At 39.1% G+C, this 22577-nt stretch overlaps 1 protein-coding gene across 4 annotated transcripts in view; it reads right to left on the minus strand.

Annotated features, from left to right (window-relative positions):
- Positions 1-439: 439 nt before the first annotated feature.
- The window catches only part of lamp2 (lysosomal-associated membrane protein 2), a 25531-nt gene continuing 3393 nt past the window's right edge, over positions 440-22577 (minus strand). The window contains exons 2-10 of one of the 4 annotated variants that reach the window (XM_043704820.1): positions 14346-14461; positions 12609-12822; positions 9197-9358; positions 8297-8493; positions 8110-8223; positions 7390-7453; positions 6333-6503; positions 2869-3056; positions 1408-1493 (exon numbers count right to left, since the gene is read on the minus strand). In XM_043704820.1, coding sequence (XP_043560755.1) covers positions 2917-3056; positions 6333-6503; positions 7390-7453; positions 8110-8223; positions 8297-8493; positions 9197-9358; positions 12609-12822; positions 14346-14461 — 1178 coding nt within the window. In that variant the 3' untranslated portion in view covers positions 1408-1493; positions 2869-2916. Of the gene's footprint in view, positions 3057-4745; positions 5598-6332; positions 6504-7389; positions 7454-8109; positions 8224-8296; positions 8494-9196; positions 9359-12608; positions 12823-14345; positions 14462-22577 lie in introns of those variants that run through there. The other 3 variants (XM_043704816.1, XM_043704818.1, XM_043704819.1) reach the window with 3 other exon arrangements.

Below are 22577 nucleotides of genomic sequence, written 5' to 3' on the forward strand. Positions count from 1 at the left end.
AGTAATGCTTTAACAAAATTAGAAGTTGGTCTTAACAGGGTACAATGAGAAACTGGAGGTGCCAAAGAGAAGGTAGACCAGAACAAATACAAAAAAGCTTAAAGTTGGAGGTAGATTTGATTCCCTAAACTTTGGAAACAGGCCCTTTGACCCAACAAGTCCACACCAACCCTCCAAAGAGTAAACCACCCAGACCTATACCCCTACACTATGTTTACCCCTGACTAATGCACCTAACACTATAGGCAGTTTAGCATAGCAAATTCCCCTGACCTGCACACCTTTGAGTGGGTTTCCTCCCACAATCCAGACACTGGAGGACAGACAGCTGAGGTGGGAATCAAACCCTGGTCCCTGGCACTGAGCCAGTGTTACCAGTAATCAGGATGAACTGTCGATGCTCGATTTTGGAGCAGTTGAAGTTGGGCAAGTCAGCAAGAAAAATGTGAAACCATTTTAAAAAAAAAATGAAGGGTAGGATGGATAGATAGAAGTAAAATAGTACTGGCTTCAAAAGATTAACCAAAACAGACTTTTTCCAACTTGATAGATCACAGAACCAAAAATGTGATCTAACAGAACAGTATGGACCAAACTCAAATCAGGATTAAACTAAACAAGTTAAATACCAGTCTGTTCCCACTGAGAATTTAAGGTTGCAGAAGTGGCAACATCAAAATACACTAGCCATTCGTGTCAAATAACTTAGTTTTTCATCAAAGATCAAATCTTTCTAGATCTTCCGACTAGAAAGATTAGGATTTCCCCTCAGAAGGGAGTCATATCCAATAATAGGTAAAGATCCTACAGAACTATTCAAGGGGCGAGAGACATGTGTGATCACTATCAAGAGAATTTTTGCATTGTGGTTGGTTACATTTAATGACTACTGTCATACCAAGCTTCAGTGAGTAAAGTGAATGTTATCACATGTAACATTCACATTGCATTTTTCAATAATGAAAATGCCATATCAATATGGAAAATTGTTCTAAAGATACAGGAATCAAACATTTGACACAAACCCATTCCATTTATTACTCTTATAAATTTAGTGTAGGTGAAATGTGTTTTTTGCTTGAGCTTGCAGATAAAATATCAAAAAGGTGTTAATTCAGTAATAATTGGTTTAATTTAACATTCAATCCATTCCTGAACCTGCAAGTCAAGGGGAACTATTACTAAAAATAATTGATCAATTCTCCACATTAGTGGCTTACACATGGTTAAGGAAGCAAGGCAAAAAGCCTCAGTCAGAATTACTTTGTCAAAAGAAATCGGGACAGATTGCAACAGAAAATAAGCCAATAGACTGCAAGGTGTGTGATAGTAACATTCAGAAGGAACTAATTACACAGATTGGTAGCCATTCTGGCTCTTCCTTCGTCCAATTACATAAGATATGATGACAAGAATTATTAATAGGCCCAGTGCAGCTCCAACAGCGATTGGTACCAGAAAACCCAGGTCAGAGTCAGCAAGACATTCTTCAGCTGTGACAAAGAAGTTAGAAATTGTTAGTTTAAGGACAGGTGAGAAACATGCAAAAGCCCAATTTCAGTGCACAAAAACAATTTAGCAAAATAAGAGTGATTTCTGAAGTGATTTTTACCCCAGTCATCCCTTTACTTTGTTGAACACTGTCAAGACTATCCTTGACAAAGGATTTCATAAAGACCTATATACAATTTGTAGCCAATGACTGAAATATATTGATGTTGAAAGTGGTAGGTGACTCCTCCCCCTCAAAAGGCAGTGCTGCATTTACCAAAACACTTTCCTTGTTGCAACACTATCCCATGAAACCAAGTTTCTTGTATTTACACATGCCCAAAACTGAATGTATTGCATGAAATTACATAATATCAATTGAGTTGTTATCGAGAATTTTACAAACCTGTTTTGTAGTGTGCCAGTTGAAATGCATTAAAGCATTCCCATTGTTCAGAGGGAGGAACTAATTGATTCTCAATGATCATGCCTACGTTCTGTACAGCTGACAGACTAAGGCACTGTGGCATAACCTTAATTGTGGCACTTCAACTATTGCAAGCTTTGCAGTACTGAGTGCCAAGTCAACATTATTGGAAGTTTCAGCTTTCCACTAGTTAGAAACTTTGCCCAAGTGCAATCAAGGATCAATACTAGGGATTAAACAGAACACCAAACCACTTCAAACAATGTCCATTTACAACAGTCAAACATTCAAAAACAGACAATTAAAATAAAGTGGATGCTGACATCAGTTGGGTTGAGATGTTTAGAAAATAAAAAGGTTTCACTAGATGAAAGTGAGCAAGAGTCTTTGTCTACTTGTGGTCTGACGATGGATACCAATCAACTAAACCAAAATTTGTCAATTAGCTTGCAGAGTTCTGCCAGAGTTCAAAGTCCTTTTGACAAGTAAGAGACTGACTGGAAATACAGGGGAAACTGAAGACAGGTGCAGATGAGCTTGAAATGCTGCCAGTGATGTATACTTATCAGTTCAAAAAGTAATTTGGAGAAATCTGCAATCAAGATGGTATTTTCTACTACACACATTCAAATGAAACAGATTTAAAGTGTAATCTAAAATTCATAGGTTTGACAGTAAATTAAAATCACAGGTTTCTCAATTTTAAAAAACCACAAAAAAAGTGATGGAATATTAAAGTAGCTGAAATAGGCTTAAGATGTTGATAGTAGGTAGTAACATTAAAGATTGAGGACTATATACCGTCCTATATGATTGTCCCAGATTTATGTAATTCAGAGCATTGTGTTCTTAACTAGACATTAGTAAAGTTCAATTTACATCTGCAAATACATTATAATTTATCCTTCAGTATCTAATTCACCTTAAATGGGTTTACAACATATACTAACACTTGTAAATAAAAGTCAAGTAGCTGGACAATCCCAGAGCTGAAAAACTTAGAAGTGCTCATATCCATTATGGTGATTCTGCCTACGACCAATGATGTAGATCACCAACACAACCAAAATTAGTGCTCCCAACGCTGCTCCAACTGTAATGGGCACGATGTAGTTCTCACTTGCTTTGCAGTCTTCAGCTGGATTTAAAGAAATTAGATAAAAGTTGGTGATGTCAGTAACCTAAAGAAGTAGAGGTAAAATCCCAAAGACCTAATTAAAAAAAAGAGGAAGAAGCTGCCCATTAAAAAAAGCCAGTAGCAAAGTAAAAACTAGGTGAATTAAACCCAATACATTCTATTTTTAAATAAAGGCAACTGATCAAGGTTAAATTGTGCATTTAGTGCAGCAATTATAGGAGAAATTCAACACTTATTACCAGTGCATTGTAGATAAAGATTATTAAACAATGCTTTGCAAAAATCATAATGAAGGATGCAAAAAATTGAATCAAAATGCAAGTTTATACTGGGCACTTGGAAATTAAAGTCACCACTGTTCCAGAGAACCATAGGCTGCTTGCAATAGAGATCAGAGATCACCACTCTCAGGTATGAGGTATGTTCTGGGGTGGGGGGGGGCTTCATGCTGACCTCAACTGGTATGAGAATTGAACCCACATTTGGCATCACTGCAGTGAAAACCACTCATCTGAATATTTGAAAAATCTGTAAAGAATACCAATCCATCACTAAATCTGACTGCATTTAAGTGAAAGTACCACAATAGTTGATTTTTACATGTCATCAGCAAGTGCTTTGGAATCAAAATCAAGACTGAACTTGAAGCCAGAATGCAAATTACAAATCTGAATTCAGTTGACCAATTCATTTAGTAAATGGAAAAGCCTGCTATTGCAGCAAGATCAATTTTGATTAAAGAAATTCAACTGAATTTGTTCAAAATTACATTTTCAGATGCACATTTCAAAGTTCAGAATGAGCCACACAACTCAAACAGCCAAAATTGCAACATGCTATTTCAATCTTAGACTGAGCCAGCTATGCTCCATTCCTTAAAATGGAGCAACAAACTAGTATTTTGGGTCACTTTAGATTTACTAGCTCAAAAATAGCTATTTAACCAAATTTAATCCCTCAATTTAAGCTCAAGTAATTTTTAGTTTCATTACTGGCTAGCCAACACATACAAGATTCTAGTGTTTACATCCCCAAAACAGTTTCTCAAACTTAGCACAGACAAGTGAAATCTCCCATTATGAAATATCGCTATAGATCTAAAGAGAAACATGTTGGTTTTAGCTGTCAAAGTTGAATTAGCTTCATAACATGTAGTTTTAGTAAGGTTGTGCTATATTTAAATCAAGCATGTAGCAACTTAACTATGAAGAATTCAGAGGGGTAGATCTAAATTTGATTGTGGCATTGGTTAGAGTTTACAGCCTTTACAATGAGCGCTACAAGTGCAAAACTATAAGCTTAAAATTCAATTGGTGTTCAATTGACAAAAAGAAAAGAATTTGATATCACAAGCAGAGTTCTGCTGCAAGTGCCAAATTAAGATGTCAACTCCATGACGACCAGCTCTGGTTATCTTGAAACCAGTGTGAAAGCCATTTTAACAGGAAATAAAGCTCGTTCCAGTTTTGAAGTGTGATAGAAGCAGTGCAGCTAGACATTTCACGGTGCTAGGAATGGGCAACAACAAACATGACCCATATCTGCAAGAATAAACGCTCAACTAGATGATTACGAAAAATGGTGAAACTTCTATTCATTGGCTAATTACAACAGCTAGTTAGTGCAACGTCAAGTGAAAAATATGCAAAGCTTTCAAATTCCTCAGCCTCAAATAAATGGGACATCAGCTTACGTGAAGATTTTTTTATTATAAAGCAAAGTTAAACTTGACATACAAATGAGGCACAGGAATAAAGAAACTTGTCAAAGCTATAAATTTCCAAGATAAAAGTCAACATTCAAAATTTCCAGTGTCGAGAGTGCAGTGTGAAGGACTCCAGATCTCCAAATTAGAAAGTCAGTGGTCAACATTAGATAGTATTTGCATGTGCCAATTAGAATGTACATTATGCAAATTGGAGAACTTTCTTTCCACATTCCAAGGCACCCATTTTCCCTATGAAGCAGGTCAAACATATACACAAGCTATTCACATTTGTACAATTTCCACAGTACATCCAAACAAGCTACAGGAGGAGATCTTGGTAAATACATGTTCAGTTTCAGATTTGAAATTCATCAAGTTATTGTTGGAAATGCTGATAGTAGTGCTGGCAAATTAGCATGAGTTAATTTTGAGGATCATCACAGACAAGTTTACCAATTTAAAAGTCACCTTCTGCAGAACACTAACTGCCTGGCAGCAATGCCACAATGAAACAAGATTATCTGCCAGCATTACATAAACATTTCATGTGTGTCAAGCATGGATGCAAGTTCACTAGCCCCAAGACTTAGCAAAAATCTAGTGCAATTGAAGTGGGAATTGAGGCAAGGACTTGCACCTACTATAGTAAACAGCAAAAAAAATCAGGTCTTAGGATTTGGAGAATCAAAATCATTAGAGTGTTTGGTATCCAGCATAGCTGCTTCTTCTACCGATCACATAAGCAATCACAACAATCACAATTAAGCCAGCCAGAGCAGCACCAACTATAATAGGGATAAGGATGCTGTCATCATCCAGAGAACACTCTTCAGCTGTGGACAAAAAATAAAAATCAGATGAATTGCGAGGTACTGCTCAAAATGCATTAGCCATAAATAACTTGTATAAAAAGCAAGTGCTACAGATGCTGGAGACCTAAAAACAATGGTAAAACCTAGGTCTGGCAGAGCAGTATCTGCTGAGAGAAACAAAGTTAATGAGTCTGATGTGATTTCAGTTTTGAAGAATCACAGACTATGCCAACTCCATTTTTCTCCACAGATGTTGTAAGACCCAAACTTCTCCAGCACATTTCATTTTTCCAAGCAATTTTGATTTGACAATGCAGGATTTCTCCAAGTGCATTCCTTGTGAAGTAATCCTTATTGATATAGGTAGGATTGATTACTTTCTGCCCTGCCAATCAATTTTCAGAGTGGGAAATGGAAATATAGGACTTTCCTATCCCTAAAAAGGAACATAGCATATTTGAAATTAGCATACATTCCTAGCATTCCATTCAGGGATCAAAAATTTATGAAAATTTTGTGGCCCAATTTAATTCAATGGATTTTGGTTGTCATATCATGCAAACTAAAAAGAGATAGAGAGTAGCTATAGATGGAAGTGGGCAAAATACTCTGGGTCATAAAATGGAGCACCAATTCTAGCTGGATCAGGTAAATATTTAGGAGATGCCTATATTTTAGGATACAAAAAAGTCATAACTCCTAGGTATAGGTTAACTTGAAAAGACACCTAGTTAGCTTTTGTTCATATAAACCTACCTCTGGAAAAGGTTCCATTCTTAACCTCAAATGGTTGGAGCCACACATTAAATGTATTAATAGCCAACTTGTCAGTCACAACTAGCCTCTGTTCACTGCGACAGATGTATGAACTTCCAACAAATGCCTGCCAATACTTCAGATTGCCATTGCTGCTGTTAAGTGTAGTTGCTGATGAGAAAAGAAATCAGTTAACCATTCCACAGAGTAACAAAACTACACATTCAGATTGGAAATTCATTCCAGACTTGAATTTTATGCTCATCCATAATGATTAGGACATAAGTGTCAATATGCACAAACACAAAACTGCTCATCTGCACAGTTTTTGACACTGCCTCCATTACAATGTAGCAGTAATCATGTACAGCAACTAGAATCTAAGAAGTGGCTAACCATGAAAAAGCCTTGTTTTAAACAGAAGTAAGCCAGCAAGTCTATTTAACCAGATGTTCCACAATTTGAACAGGACTTGTCATAATAGTTAGTCATGGACAGAACTAGAATTTGAGAACAATTGGGCAGAACAAGCTACCACTATTTAGAATTGCTAGGTTCAACAGTCTTCAGCCCCAAGAAGAAATTTTTTAAAAAAAATCAAAAACAAGTAACAAACTTAAGGATTACGAAAGCAAATCAGCTGGAACAGTAGTCTTTATCCAAGTGTAGTTTATAACTTGGAAAATGCTAACAACTGAATTGGGTAATTGAAAGCAAAGTAGTTCTATTGTCACGGAATGGTTCATGGACAGAATGAACTGCCAGATGAAGTGGTAGATGTAGCTACAGTTAAGACTTTTTAAAGCTATTTGATAATTACTAAATAAGAAAGGTTAAGGGATATGGGCCAAATGGAACCAGTTTCATTTGGGAAACATGGAGGAGTTGGACCAAAGGTTGGATTTCTGTGATGTGTCACTGCTGGGAGTTGGTCATGCAAAGCATTTTTTCCCCAGTAGATTCATCTCCAATTCATTCAAGTCCTCAGAAAATATACAAGGTTTAAATAGAAAAATCAGCAAGGAAAAAAATCTGTGTTTCAATAGCCAATACTTACTTGAACCATTTACAAGCAAGCTTACGTTAGCCTGCACCTCCTTCAAGAAGAATTTGGATTGTTCCTGGATTAAATAGAAGGAGACAAGGCTCAAAAAAAAGATTTGATTTTAAAGACTGCCAAATTCCCACATTATGGGAGAAGTTTATGTAATGACAGGAGACACTAAAAATATAGTCAGTGAGTGTTCATACAGATTTCAACAGTTGGTTGTAGCAATAGCTCATACCCCTGGGTTAAGGTGGTTGCTCAAGCTTCCCATTGCTGATGTGCTTGCTGAAACAAAATTATATACACACCTGAATAGGAACAAACTAGCACCAAGTTAAATATACTTCACCAATGTATAAATAAACAATTGAAATCAAGATCTAAAACACAAATCTTTGTTATTAGCTTAAATCCAGTCCATCAAGAATTGCTTATACTATTTTCAAATTTGTCCATGTTCTGAATAAAGGTTAGGTGGATTGGCCATACTGAATTGCCGAGTGTCTGGGAATGTTTAGGCTCGGTGATTAGTCATGGGAAGTGTGGGTTACAGGCACTGGGTAAAGTATGGGATATTCTTCAGAGGGTTGTGGTGAACAATGGGAAAATGGCCTACTTCCACATTGCAGGGAAGCTAAAATGATTCTAAAGTGGCTCAAGTGTATCTAAATCCAGTATGGATTTAGATCCATTATTCTACCAAGTGTATCTACAAAAATCAACACTTACCACAAAGAAATGAAACTGAATAGTTGCATCTGTATCTTGTAGGAGGAGGACTGAATGTTTATCCCCACAACGTCCACTGGCAGTAGAATTGGAATTTATATTAATTACACGTGCCTGAGGGAGGAAAGAGTTGTTAAAGAGTTTCATTTGTAATGCAAATGGAAATTCAAAGTACAGAAAAAAATACCTGGTTTTCTGTGATGGTAATATTTAGCTGTAGTCCCATATTAGCAAGGAGACAAGGATCACTTCCATTCTTAACGGTGTAATTGCCCACTGCTGGCAGATCTGGAGGTGGCTTAGTTGGGATTGGGGTCACAGTGGAAGTTGTCTGTGTTGTAACTGGTGAGACAGTGGTTGACACATCTGCTTTACAGAAGGATTCTTGGAAGGAAAAGTGATTAACAGGTCAGTTTACTGTCTGAAATTCGATCCCCCAGGTTAGTTCCTTAGCCCGTTACTACTTGGCCCAAACAGCTTCAAACATCCAGTAATAAAAGATCATTCCACAGGGAAGTTTTCTTCCTGTGCTTGAAGAGAAGTAACTTCACTAAGGTTTAATACTCTAAATTACGTTCAATGAGGTTTGAAAATTGAACATCTTTTCAGATATGCCATTGGAGAATGGAGCTGCAAGCAATAGAGCAAGTGCCTGACAATGCAAGTGAAGCTATTGACTACAGTAGCCATTTTTCTGACCAAAAAATGGATTTATAACCAGGAACAAGGAGTAGAACAAGTTTTTGGACACAACTCTTCCAATGTAGTGTGGCTGGACACGACCTGTCTATTCCTGTCCCCACAGCCAGAACACAATGTGGAAACTAATTGAAAACCAGTTTATAAAACATTGACTCAAATGAGTTAAAAACATGGCTCAAGCTTTCTTTAGCACAATGTGTATTGACAAAAGTTCACGCAACACTCCATCCAACCAGAACCAAGTTTTCCCTGTAAAGCCTAAAGTTAAGGCAACATAACCATTAGCGATCTGAACTCAAAACTAGATCATATTGATACTCTAGAGATTTAGGTCACCACCCAATTGATTTTAAATGGCTTCACTATCAATGGATTATTTTCCTACCATTTTTGCTAATTGTTCCATTCTCCACAAAGGCTTGAATGCCAACATGCCAAAAAACCATGACAACTGCTTCACTTGCAATAGCTTTAACACTTCTGCATGTGTAGATTGTGTTCAGGGGTACAGATTCCATTAGGGAATTCACAGCCACATGTTTTACACCTGCAGTAAAGAGAACAGAAACAAATCAACATAGGACAATTAACTGTCAAAATTCAGAGGGAAGAAACAGGATAGTACAGCAAGCTTTAACTATAAACTGGTGTAAGTTATACACCTGAAATACTGGAAATTTACTGTACAATAATCACTGCAATTTCCAAGTAGTCAGTCAAAGGAGAGATTGAGAAGACTCGCTGCTGTTAAGACTTAAAGCAAAGTTCACAATATTATTCAACAGACTTATGCTGTAAATAAAACAAATATGGTATATACCCCCCACTTTATGTTTCTATTAGAGTCAGTCTTACAGCATGGAAACAAGCCTTTCCATGTGAACCAGGTTTCTAAAGCGGAACTACTTCCATTACCCACATTTGGCCTCAAGCTTGTCTATTCAAGTACTGGTTCAAATGGCTTTTGGAGTATTGCAATTGCTCCTGACTACCATTTCCTCTGGCAGCTTTTCTATATTTACACCACCCTGTGTGAACAAGTTGCCCCTTAGGACCCTTTTAAATCTCACAGCTCAAAGCTATGTCTCCCCCCTAGTTTTGGGAGACTATTCTGGGGAAGACTTCAGCTATTCACCTCATCTATGCCACTCATGATTTTATAAGCCTTTAAAAAAAGGTCCTGCCATAGCCTCCTCCACTCCAGGAAAGAAAATACCAGCCTACCCTTATAACTCAAACCTTCTAGCCATAGTAACAGTTAGTCCTTTTTCACCTTTATCAGTTTAACATCCTTCCTATAGCAGGTTGATCAGAATTTGATTATATGGACTTTTTGATCAACTGGCACACTGCTGGTCCCTTGACGCTGGTTAATACTGTTTCTAGTACTATTTGGAATCACATTGACAAACTTGGGTGCATCTTTTATCAATACGTGTCCTTAAGGCTACAAGATTTCTAGGAGGACATGCCAGGAATCCAACCAGAGAAGAATGAGCAAAGTGCTAAATAGTGAACTCTGAGGAATAAGCACAATATTTAGTCAGTCACAAACAGTTAGAGTCCCAGCTGTCTCATTAACAATCTAGATGAAGGAATGGAGGGCATTCTGGCCAAGTTTACCAACAATACAAAGATAGGGAGAGGGACAGGTAGCATTGAGGAGGCAAGAGGCTGCAGAAGGATTTAGATAGGTTAGGAGTGGGCAAAGTGGTAGATGGAGTACAATGTGGGAACGTGTGAGGTCATGCACTTTGGTACAAAGAAGAGGGGCATGGACTATTTCCTAAATGGGAAATAAAATCCAGAAATCTGAAGTGCAAAGAGACTTGTGTTCTCATCAAGAGACTTCTCTCAAGAAGAACTTGCAGGTTGAGTCGGTAGTTAGGAAGGCAAATGCAATGATAGTATGTATTTTGAGGACTTGAATATAAAAAAGCATGCATGTATATCTAAGGCTCAATGGTTTTGGAGAGACAACATTTGGCGTTGTGTGCACAGTTTCAGGCCCCATATCTCAGGAAGGATGTACTGGTCCTGGAGCGTGTTCAGAGGTGGTCCACAAGAATGGTCCCAGAAATGAAAAGCTTAACATACGAGGAATATTTGAGGACTTTATACTGAATTTAAGGGGGGGGCAGTAAGAGATCTAATTAAAACAGAGGCGGTGTTTGGACAATGTCACCATTGGCAGGAGAGACTAGGACCCAACAGCATAGCCTTAGAGTAAAATCAAGGCCTTTTAGAACAGATTAGGAGAAACATCTTTAGCCAGAAAGTGGTGAAACTTTAGATTTCACTGCCACAGAAGGCTATGGAAACCAAGTCATGAATATTTAAGAGGTGGATAGGTTCTTGAGTATCAAGGGTTATGGGGGAAAAAAAAGTGGGAGAATAGGGTGCTGGAAAAACACAGGTCAGGCAGCATCCGCTGAGCAGGGCTTCCTGATGAAGGGCTCTTGCCCAAAACGTCAATTCTCCTGCTCCACAGATGCAGTCTCACCTGCTGAGCTTTTCCAACACCCCACTCTGATCTCCAGCATCTGTAGTCCTCACTTTCTCCCCTTGGAGAAACTTACCATCCATTATTGGATAGTGGAGCACACTTATTGAGCTGAATGGCCTAATTTCTGCTCCTGTCTTATGGTCTTGAGAAAGAATTGAAAACAATTCACTGAGCAAGGCTTTCATAACTTAGATTAGATTACATTACAGTGTGGAAACAGGCCCTTCGGCCCAACAAGAACACACCGCCCCGCCAAAGCGCAAACCACCCATACTCCTGCATTTACCCCTTACCTAACACTCTGGGCAATTTAGCATGGCCAATTTACCTGACCTGCACATCTTTGGACTGTGGGAGGAAACCGTAGCACCCGGAGGAAACCCATGCAGACACGGGGAGAACGTGCAAACTCCACATCCAGAGTCAGTCGTCTGAGGCGGAATTGAACCCGGGTCTCTGGTGCTGTGAGGCAGCAGTGCTAACCACTGTGCCACCCATCAACATTAAACAGCTTCAAGTATAACACATGTATACTTCCTGATTTGCACTGTGCATAATTTATTATGCATAAACATTGTTTAGCATTAAGGAAGTAAATGCCTATAATTATGCAACTTATCATAATTAGTTAAATCAGTGCATTGATTAGAATACGGCACCAACCACGAACTGTTTCTCATTGAAATATTTAAAATCCAGTCATTCATCTGAGTGAAATAGATTGTAAACAAGTTGAAATAATGTTGCACATCAGAATTGTTATTTTTGATGCCACTGGATGACTGGAGAACTCTGCTCTCCCAGTCATGGTATCATTGCAGTCACAAACAGCACATGACTTTTTACTGTCATCTGACATTCATTCTGCTTTCAACTATCAACCTAGTTGAAGAGGTTCAAGATCCACTCTGGGAATTGAACATATTACCCAACCACCCTCATGAAACTTAAAGTTTAATGCAATCTATTATTTTCCACAGTATTTAAGTTGCACAATGTCAATGCAGGTTCATTAACACTTCATCCCACATTCTGCTCTAGTGTGTGCAGAACAACATCAAGTGGGTTTTCCACTAAAACCAGGCACTTAATCTGTTGCTGATGCCGGTCAGCAACTCAATTAAAGCCATCAGCATAGATGGGTTGGACCAAGGGGTCTGTTTCCATGCTGTACATCTCTATGACTAATAATTTAGAGATGTGTGGCTCAACTAGTTAAGAATCAAATATTATTCCCATGATGAACATTCAATCCATGTTATAAACAGGAAATTATTAATAAGAGTCATACTTTTGTTTTTTGCTCCAGGAAAGAGTTTTGCATCACTGGTGTTATAAGTGAAAGTCAGTACATCACCACTAAATTTGCCATCAGTATGAGAGAAGTTTAAGCTCAAGGAGTGACCAGTCCCAAAGCCCATGTTCAACAAGGGAGCTGAATTGTTACCACCACATGTGCTTCCATTGGATGATAATGAATCTGGCAACTGGAAAGTTGCATTTTCCTAAAATAAAGAAAGGTCAAAATTAAATTGGTTAAATTAAGCTAATTTGGCACATAAGCACTGGTAGACAATCAAGTATCTTACATCTTCATCCCATGGAATTAAAAACAAAAACAGACAATCTCAAATCATGGAACGTGATTTGGAAAGTTATTTTTAAATGACTGAACCTAAGAATTGTCAAATAACCACCTTGACCAAGTTGTGATCAATTTTAGTCCAAACTGAAATGAATAACAGTCATAACTAGAGCTATGACTCATTGTATTAGAACGGCCATTTTAGGCTAAAATCAGCCACAAAAGATCTGTTGAGAAAATGTACAACCCAACATTTTGAAGACCAACAGGATTGGACCACAAAGTTGACCACCTCCACTCAGGTGTTACAAGTTGAAAAGGGGCAATTGAAGAATTGAGGAAAATGTGCATTAAATAAAAGTATCTTTCATAGGGAGCTAAAGTATGATAAGCCCAAGTTGAGGCAAGTAAACCACCATGAAATTTATTATGGGCTAGAAGTGTTTTATTTAATTGCTCAAAAATTTGACAAATATTCAAATTCAGCATTTAGGTCCCTCCACCAATTCACTGAAAATTTAATCAGTTCTTGTAACCATGTCACAGATGAGATTAAAGATTTGCAAATCTTTAATACGTATGACCCATGAACAATAAGGACCTGCTTATAAAAATGATATTCTGTGGTCACTATATTGAAGTTAGATGCTGAGCAAGATTAGGAGAAGACTACTTCATGAAGGTTTATTAAATCTCCTGTTGGTATTTTGGGACAATTACCTAAATCACAAAGTAGCATTGACCCAGTGAAGCAAAATTGATTTGATATAACACCATAGTTGTGGAATATGTTAACTACAAATTAAGTGTCTTCAATTGATGTTTTTTAAAAAAAAAACAAGCTGATGTCCTAATAGAAGGACCATCATGTGCACCATAAAGTTATTTTCTGTAATTTCTATTTACTGTACTTAAGTACAGTACAGCTACACTTGAAGGGAGTTTGACTATTAATCCAAACAACTCAAATCTAACATTCAACTATAAGCCAGTTCAAGATAGTTTAGACAGCTGATGGCAAAAGTTTAACTTCATTTTACCTTGCAGGCAGTTGAATTGGCACACTTGGTCCCCACTCAACTTTGTTTTTGAATATTGACCAGGTCATTCATTCCCCCCCACAAACATGTAATTGCTTTATGAAGGGACAGTGTAAACTGGGTTCTTAACAGTATCTTAAAGAATATGGCTTTAGGACTCAACATTGAGATCACAAAGGGCTACTTGAAAACAGGTGACTAGATCATTACATCTGAAAATGATTCACATAGATCTGCAAATAACAATCTGGACTCCAAAACTTAAGCGAATTTCAAACAACAGCACTGAGCCCAAACTGTAGCATATGAACATAAACTGATCATCTAAAATTAAAATTTAAAGTTATGAGCTTCCTGTCTATAAGCTACTTATTGCTTTACTTTTGTACTGCAAATTACTTACCATTGTCCCATTTCCTTCATAAAGAACAGTAAAGTTGACAGACAATACAGCATATATACAGGTTTTGTTATCCTTGCCATGGACCTCAATCTTGACTGCTTGAGCAACTGAAATTGCTGGAAAAAAAAGTGGTCAAATTACACTTTAGCCAAAGTAAAAGGTTCAGCTTGTACACGATAGTTTCATAAGCAATTTCTGTACTTCTCTGTAGCAGCTATGTTACACCATCTACAAGAGGGCCACTTTAAGAGACAGGTCTGAACCAGTTTCAAATACAATAAAATGCTCACAGCAACAGGTGGAGTTAGGTTAAATTGTGTCAAGGCTGCTCAATTTATGACTGGAGTTGTTGTTTCAAGTAGATTGACATCCCAACACATAGCCCAATGGTTATAACTAAAGCCACAGGATGACTGGTAACTCAATTCAGAGGGCTCAGGGCAGAAAGGCCAAATCATAAAAAAAACATTTAGATGATCAACTTCAACTTTTCTTTGGTACCAATAAACTTGATGTTGCATACTTCTGAAAATATTCCAGAATCATTTAACAGATCAACTGATTCTCTCCAGACGCTAACACACCCTTTCTACCAGACACAGTACCATGATTTTAGTCAATGAAAATGCTTCACATTTCAGTCTTGAACTCACTAAGTGTACCATACTTAAGGTTAGCATCTGACCTGACATAACAGCACAAAAAATTTCCTTCAGAAATTCTTGGGCACAACTGCAGACGCCACAGCACTTCATAGAGAACATTTGAATTGTAGAGTAGAATTGTGTGGACCAAAAGCTTAAGTCAGTTCCTACAATACACAATTATGCCAAAAGGCTACAAGAATGGAAACTTCATGAAACAAATATTCTAAAATTTAAAACTAGAAGCTTTGGCTTCTTTTTTTTTTGGGAGTTAAAGTGAGAAAGACAGATGTTGACATCAAGGCAGCAGTTAACCAAGTATGGCACTAAGAAGCACTAACAAAACAGTCAACAGGAATTTATGAATATCGAGTTGGGAAACAATAGAGTCAGATGTACAGCATGGAAACAGACCCTTTGACCCAACCCATCCATGCCGGCCAGATATCCCAACCCAATCCAGTCCTATCTGCCAGCACCAGGCCCATATCCCCCCTGAACCCTTCCTATTCATATATCCATCCAAACTGTCTATTTATCTTATCCGTGCCCCTCAATTTTGTAAACTAAGGTCACCCCTTAGCCTGCGACACTCCAGGGAAAACAGCTCCTGCCTGTTCAGCCTCTCCCTATAGTTCAAATCCTCCAACCCTGGCAACATCCTTGTAGATCTTTTCTGAACCCTTTCAAGTTTCACAACATCTTTCCGATAGGAAGGAAACCAAAATTGCACGCGATATTCCAACAAGTGGCCTGACCAATGCCCTGTACAGCAGCAACATGACCTCCCAACTCCTGTACTCAATACTCTGACCATTTAAGGAAAGCATATCAAACACCACCTTCACTATCCTATCTACCACTTTCAAGGAGCTATGAACCTGCACTCCAACGTCTCTTTGTTCAGCAACACTCCCTAGGACCTTACCATTAAGTGTATAAGTCCTGCTAAGATTTGCTTTCCCAAAACTCAGCACCTCATTTATCTGAATTAAACTCCATCCTGCCACTTCTCAGCCCATTGGCCATCTGGTCAAGATCCTGTTGTAAGAGATAACCACCTTCATTGTCCACTACATGTCCAATTTTAATGTCATCTGCAAACTTACAAACTGTACCTCTTATGCTCACATCCAAATCACTTATGCAAATGACAAAAAAATTAGAAGACCCAGCATCGATCCTTGTAGCACTCCACTGGTCACAGGCCTCCAGTCTGAAAAACAACCCTCCACCACCACCCTCTACCTTTGAGCCAGTTCTGTATCCAAATGGCTAGTTCTCCCTATATTCCATGAGATCTAACCTTGCTAATCAGTCTCCCATGAGAAACCTTGTCAAATGCTTTACTGAAGTCCATACAGATCACATCTACTGCTCTGCCCTCAATCTTCGTTACTTTTTCAAAAACCTCAATCAAGTTTGTGACATGATTTCCCACACACAGCCATGTTGACTATTCCTAATTAGTCCTTGCCTTTCCAAATACATGTACATCCTGTCCCTCAGGATTCCCTCCAACAACTTGCCCAAAGTCAGGCTCACTGGTCTATAGTTCCCTTGCTTGTCCTTACCACCCTTCTTAAACAGTGGCACCACATTTGCCAACCTCCAGTCTTCAGGCACCTCACCTGTGAGGATCAATGATACAAATATCTCAGCAAGAGGCCCAGCTTCCCACAGTTCTGGGATAAACCTGATCAGGTCCTGGGGAATTATCCACCTTTACCCATTTCAAGACATCCAACCTGTAATCTGGACAGTTTGCAAGATGTCATCATCTATTTCCTTAGTCTAGATCTTCCATATCCTTTTCCACAGTAAATATGGACGCAAAATACGATTAACCTAGTTCTCTAGTTCAGTTAACCTTTGGTGGGAGATCAATTTGCAATGATTGTGGATTTGAAACTGCCTCATGCAATGCAGGTGTTAAAGGTAAAGATTGAATTGGTTAGCTAAACTGTCTGGATAGCTTGTTTGCAATGCACAGTGATGCCAACAGCAGAAGTCCATTTCTATTACCAGTGAAAGTCACCAAAAAGATTCCATGTTTTCAACCTCACTTCATCCAAGATGTGGATAGCTTCACTACCAGGATGTTGGAATACCCCATTCCCAGTGCTGTTAGAAAGCAAGAGTTCTAGGTTTTTGACCCAGTGGCATTGAATGAATGGTAATTTGAGGGGAATTTACTGAATTGGTAGTCTTGCACATCTGAACCCCCTCCATTAGGACACTGTTCAAGAAGACCAAGTAATTTATTGCAAAGAATCTTATGTACACTGCTGCTAATGTACACCATTGCACATCAAGGGTAGGTGATTAGAGTATCTGGATGGAAATGGCATATGGTAAAATGTTTTTCGCCACAGCCATAGCTTGGGATATCTGTATTCCTGGATATAGACTACACTGCAGCGCTGATGACTCTGATGTCATCAAATAACCCATTTCTGAACTCATGATAGAAGAAAGGCTGTAATTATAAGAACAAGTTTCTGGTTTATAACCAAAGCAACTAACTTGCAGCTTGATTGTACATAGTATGCCAATCATATCAAAGCTAGGATATTTTAACTACATGTTGCGAATTTGAAACTGCTACTTTAACAGTTACCAGTGATAAAAACGTGCACACATCTTGACCAAAAATGTTTGATTAATCTTTCAGTTAACTTTATTCATGTGAAATTTGTACTTCAAAACAGTTCCTTCCCTCAAAAAGAAACTATAGGTAGGTTACCAAACTGCAAAACACGAAGGCAAAGCATTTTCCACTTTTGCTATGTGGCGGCCACAAAGTGTAACAAGCAATACACCTACATAGGATATTTTAAATCTTTGTCCCCATATAAAAGTAAGCCTAAAAAGAATACAATAGTAAACCTGCAGCAACAGCTAACTTATGGATACTAGGTAGGAAGGAAAGGATTCTAGCAGAATTGCTTCCTTTCTTCAAGCATTTCCTCCCAAGGTGACTGCCTGCATAAGCTGAAATTAGCTCAATGGGAATACAGTTAGCCATATGTGAAGTCAGACAATTACAAATCAGAAATTAAAGCAAGTGAACTTAAATTCCATAACATGGAAAAATCAGAAAAATAGCCCACCATGATTTTAAAGATACAAAATAATTTCTGACTTGCCAAGTATGTCAACAAATCAATGTTGCACCTTAAATTAAATGCAAGAGGCTACATACAATTTTTAATGTCAACAGGCTAGATTCAGTCAAAAGAGGGGAACAGTCAAACATCCTGTGATAAACCACCATCGTGAAAGGCAATTGCTACGGTGTGAAAACAAGCCTAAGCATCATGCTGCAGTGACACTAGTCATATTTTGCAGGGAATAAGCCAAATGCTGTCAGGTTTATCTAAAAGATGTCAGAAAAAATGTCAACTTGCATTTGCTTAAATTTTTAAAGCACAGAATGTCATCTTAAAGAAAGACATTTATGAAGTTGCAAGAGACAAGAGTTGGACGGCTTGGAATCTGTTGAGGAGCCAAAAAGGGTAAAAGGACCCTGATAACAATTGTGTACAGACCTCTTGAGTGGTCAGGAAGTGGGGAGGAAGATAAAATCAGGAAGTAGAAAAGGCATGCAACAAAAGCACATGACAGATCATGGGGAGGTTTTACATACAGGTGGATTGCAGAAAAGAACCAAGTTGGTATGAGATCACAAGAGGAAGAATTCTCAGTCTGAGATGGTTTTTATAGCAGTTTGTCGTTAAGCCCACAAGGGAACAGAAAAATCTGGATTTGGTGCTGTGTAATGAAACAGTCATAATTAGGGAGCTTAAGGTGAAGGAACTCATATGGAACAGTGACAATATGATAAATTGCAGGGTGAATTCTGAGGGAGAGAAGTTGGAATCTGATGTAACAGTATGACAACTTAGTAAAGTTAACTACAAAGACTGTGGGAGGAGCTGGCCAGAGTTAATTGAAGAGAGACCAGTAGGGGAGACACTGAAGCCACAATGGCAGGAGTTTTGGATGGGATTCAGGAGGCACAGTAGCAATTCATCCCAAGGGAAAAAGCAGCATACTAAAGGAGAACATAACCATGGTTGATAAGCGAAGTCAGGGATAGCATAAGAGCCAAAAAAGCATACAGCAGGACCTTCAGCTGGGGAATTGCATTGAGAAATGGCAAATGGAGTTGAATATAGATAAATGCGAGGTCTTGCATTTTGCAAAGTCAAATCAAGGTAGAAGTTTCATGGTGAATAGTCGGGCCTTAAGTAATATAGTGGAACAGTGGGACCTTTGAGTTCAGGTGCACAGTTCTCTGAAAGTGAAGTCACAGGTAGGCAGGGCAGTGAAGGCAGTTTTTGACACTGGCCTTCAGTCAGGGCATTTAAGTATAGAAGTTGGGACGTTATGTTGCAGTTGCACAGGACCTTAGTGAGGCTGCACTTGGAGTGTTGTGTTCAGTTTTGGTCACCTTGCTATAGGCAGGATGTCATTAAACTGGAAAGAGCACAAAAGGATGTTGCCAGGACTGAAAGGAGTGAGTTACTGGGAGAGGTTGGACAAGCAAGGACTTTTACTTTAGAGCATAGGAGACTGAGGTTGGGGGGAATCTTAGATGTTAAGATCTGAGGGGCATGGTTAGGGTGAACACAGTCTTTTTGCCAGGGATGAGGAAGAGAAGACTAGAGGGTGTCAGTTTAAGGTTAGAGGAAAAACAATAAAAGGGATCCTGAGACGCAACATTTTTAAAAAAAAAACAAGGTGGCATGCATATGGAATGAGCTGCCAGTGAAAGTGGTTGAGGCAGTTACATTAACATTTAAAAGGCACTTGAACAAATACATGGATAGGGAAGGATTAGAAGTCTGTGGGCCAATTGCAGGGAAGTTGGGTTGGTGTGAATGGACATTTTGGTCAGCATGGACCAATTTGGGCTGAAGGGCCTATTTCCATGCTGTAGACTGACAATATGGTGAAGATTAGTGGGGAGCCAAATGATTGGGAAGCCTCAACTCACCAGTGGATAACTAAAAAGTAATGACAGGGAGAAGGTGAAATGAGTGTAATCTAGGTGAAAAAAATGGAGACAGGAGCAAAAGTGGACATTGGACCACTGGAAAAGTGAGGCTGGAGTATTAGTAATGATGAACAAAAATGACAGGTACTTTGCACATGTACAGCAGAAGACACCAACAGCATACCAGAACAGTCAGGGATAAAAAGGAGAGAGCGTAATGGCCATCATTAAGGAGAAGGTACTGGGGAAATTGAAGGGTCAGAAGGTGGATATGTCACCCAGACCAGATGGACTACATCCTGGAATGCTTGAGAGCTGAGACTGTAGCGGCATTCTTTTAGGAATCACAAATCAGGGTGGGTCTCAAAACTGGAAAATAGTTAAATGTAACACCTCGTTTGAGGGAGGAAAGGCAGAAGACAGGAAGCTATAACCCATTAACCTAACCTCAGTTACTGATAAAGGTTTGAGTGTCCATTACGAAGGGAGAGATTGCAGAGTACTTGACATTGCCTGGTACAATAAGGCTGAGTCAACATGGCAGAGTCAAGGAGAGGTCATTCCTGAAATCCATTAGATTTCTTTGAGATGGTAACAAGTTCACCAAAGCAAAAGCCAGTGGACTAGGGTTTCTCGAGGGCCTCAGCAGCTTCCCATGTGGCAGATAGGCAAAGTAAGAGCCCATGATGTTGCAGGCAAAATATGGCATAGATAGAGGATTGGCTGACTAATACAGCAGAGCGATAAAAGGAACCTTTTTCAGAACAGCAGTGAATGAGTAGAATTCTGCAAGGGCCTATATTGGTACAATTAGGTGGTCCCAATATAGGAATGAGGCAGTCATAAGTGTAGCAAAGATGGTGAAGAGATAGGTAACATTGAGGATGCAGATAAGCTCTACGAGGACAGGCTAGGAAAATGAACAAAGAAATAGCAGATGGAATACAATGTGGGAAAGTGAGAATATGCACTTTGATAGGAAGCAGCATAGACTTATAAATGGGAAAGGCTTCAGAAATCTGAAGCACAAAGAGACTGAGGATTCAAGGTTAAACATGCAGGTTCAAGTCACAGGAAGCAAATGTGACATTAACATTCATTTCAAGAGGACTAAAAAATACAAGAGCAGGTATGTACTGCTGAGATGAAATATGGCTCTGGTCAGACTGCTTTTGAAGCATGAACAATTTTGGGCCTCACGGCAAAGGAAAGACTTGCTGACATTGTCAAGAGTCCCAGGGGAGTTTTACAAGAACGATTCCAGGGACAAAGAGCTTATCAGGAGGAGCAGTTGAAGACTCTGGGTTTGTACTCACGAGTTAATGAGGAGAGAGGATATGATCAAAACTTAGAACACAGAAGCCTGGATATCATGGACAAGGACGAGAACAAGGACACAGCCTCAGTAAAGGCATGAACTTTACAATCTAGAAAAGTAATTTTTCAGCCAGCATTTGGCGAATTCATAGCGAACACTAGTTTATTGCAGCTTTCTGTCGAGCTATTTGAGACAGATAGCTCAATTCATGATTAGCAAGCCATTAAGGGTTACAGGAGAACATAAATTAGGTTAAGTAAATAGAATGGCAGAGCAGACTCAATGGGCAGAGTGGCCTAGTTTTGCTCTTACATTCTCCAGGTTATGGAATCACAGCACAAAGATTCTTCAGTCCAACTCATTAACACCAACCAAACATCCCAATCTGATCTCGTCCCATTTTGCTAAACTTTGGACCACATCCCTCAACTCTTTCTATTATATAGATATCAAGATGGCTTTTTAAACACTAATTTTACCAGCCTCCACCACTTGCTCTGGCAGCTTGTTCCATACATACACTACCCTCTGAAAACTTACCAGGTGCCTTTTAAAATTTTCTCCACCCCTCACCTAAACCTATGCCGTCTAGTTTTCGACAACCCCTCTCGCAGGGATGGTCTTCAGCTGCACATCCTAACCATGCCACTCATGATTTTAAAAGCCACTGTTAAGGTCACCCCTCAAACTCCAATACCAGTGGAAAATAGCCCCAGGCCTACACAGATTCTCCCTCAAACAACCACACCCCTCCTTAAAACTAAACGGGACCATAAGGAAACTAAAACAGTTGGACAATATTTAAGAGTTACAAGATGGAAAATAACCGCTAAGAACTCCAGAACAGTTGAAGCTTTTCCCTTGGGTAAGATAAGATTTATTGCATTTTTCAGAACCATCGCAGATAACGACAAAGCTGAGGGGGTAGGAAAGAGCAAAACCCAGAAATGGTGCAGACACACTAAAGTCGGTACACAAAAGAAAATTACAAACGCTCTAAGGGCGGAAACGGCAGGGTTAACCTGGTGGCAGGCAGGCAAGCCCATGTTGTTGCTTACACTTGTACAGCACATAAATACATAACCACTCGATCACCCCCGCTCCTCAATGCTGCCTGAATTGCTGTGCTCTTCCAGCACAATTGATCCAGAATCTGGTTTCCAGCATCTGCAGTCATTGTTTCTACCACACCGTACACCGGCATGGCAACATAGAGGGACGGGGAAAAAGGAAGAGAGGGGAAGAGAGGAGGGGGGTGGGGTGGGGGG

The sequence above is a fragment of the Chiloscyllium plagiosum genome, chromosome 15 (assembly GCF_004010195.1).
Source record: "Chiloscyllium plagiosum isolate BGI_BamShark_2017 chromosome 15, ASM401019v2, whole genome shotgun sequence".
Classification (NCBI taxonomy): domain Eukaryota; kingdom Metazoa; phylum Chordata; class Chondrichthyes; order Orectolobiformes; family Hemiscylliidae; genus Chiloscyllium; species Chiloscyllium plagiosum.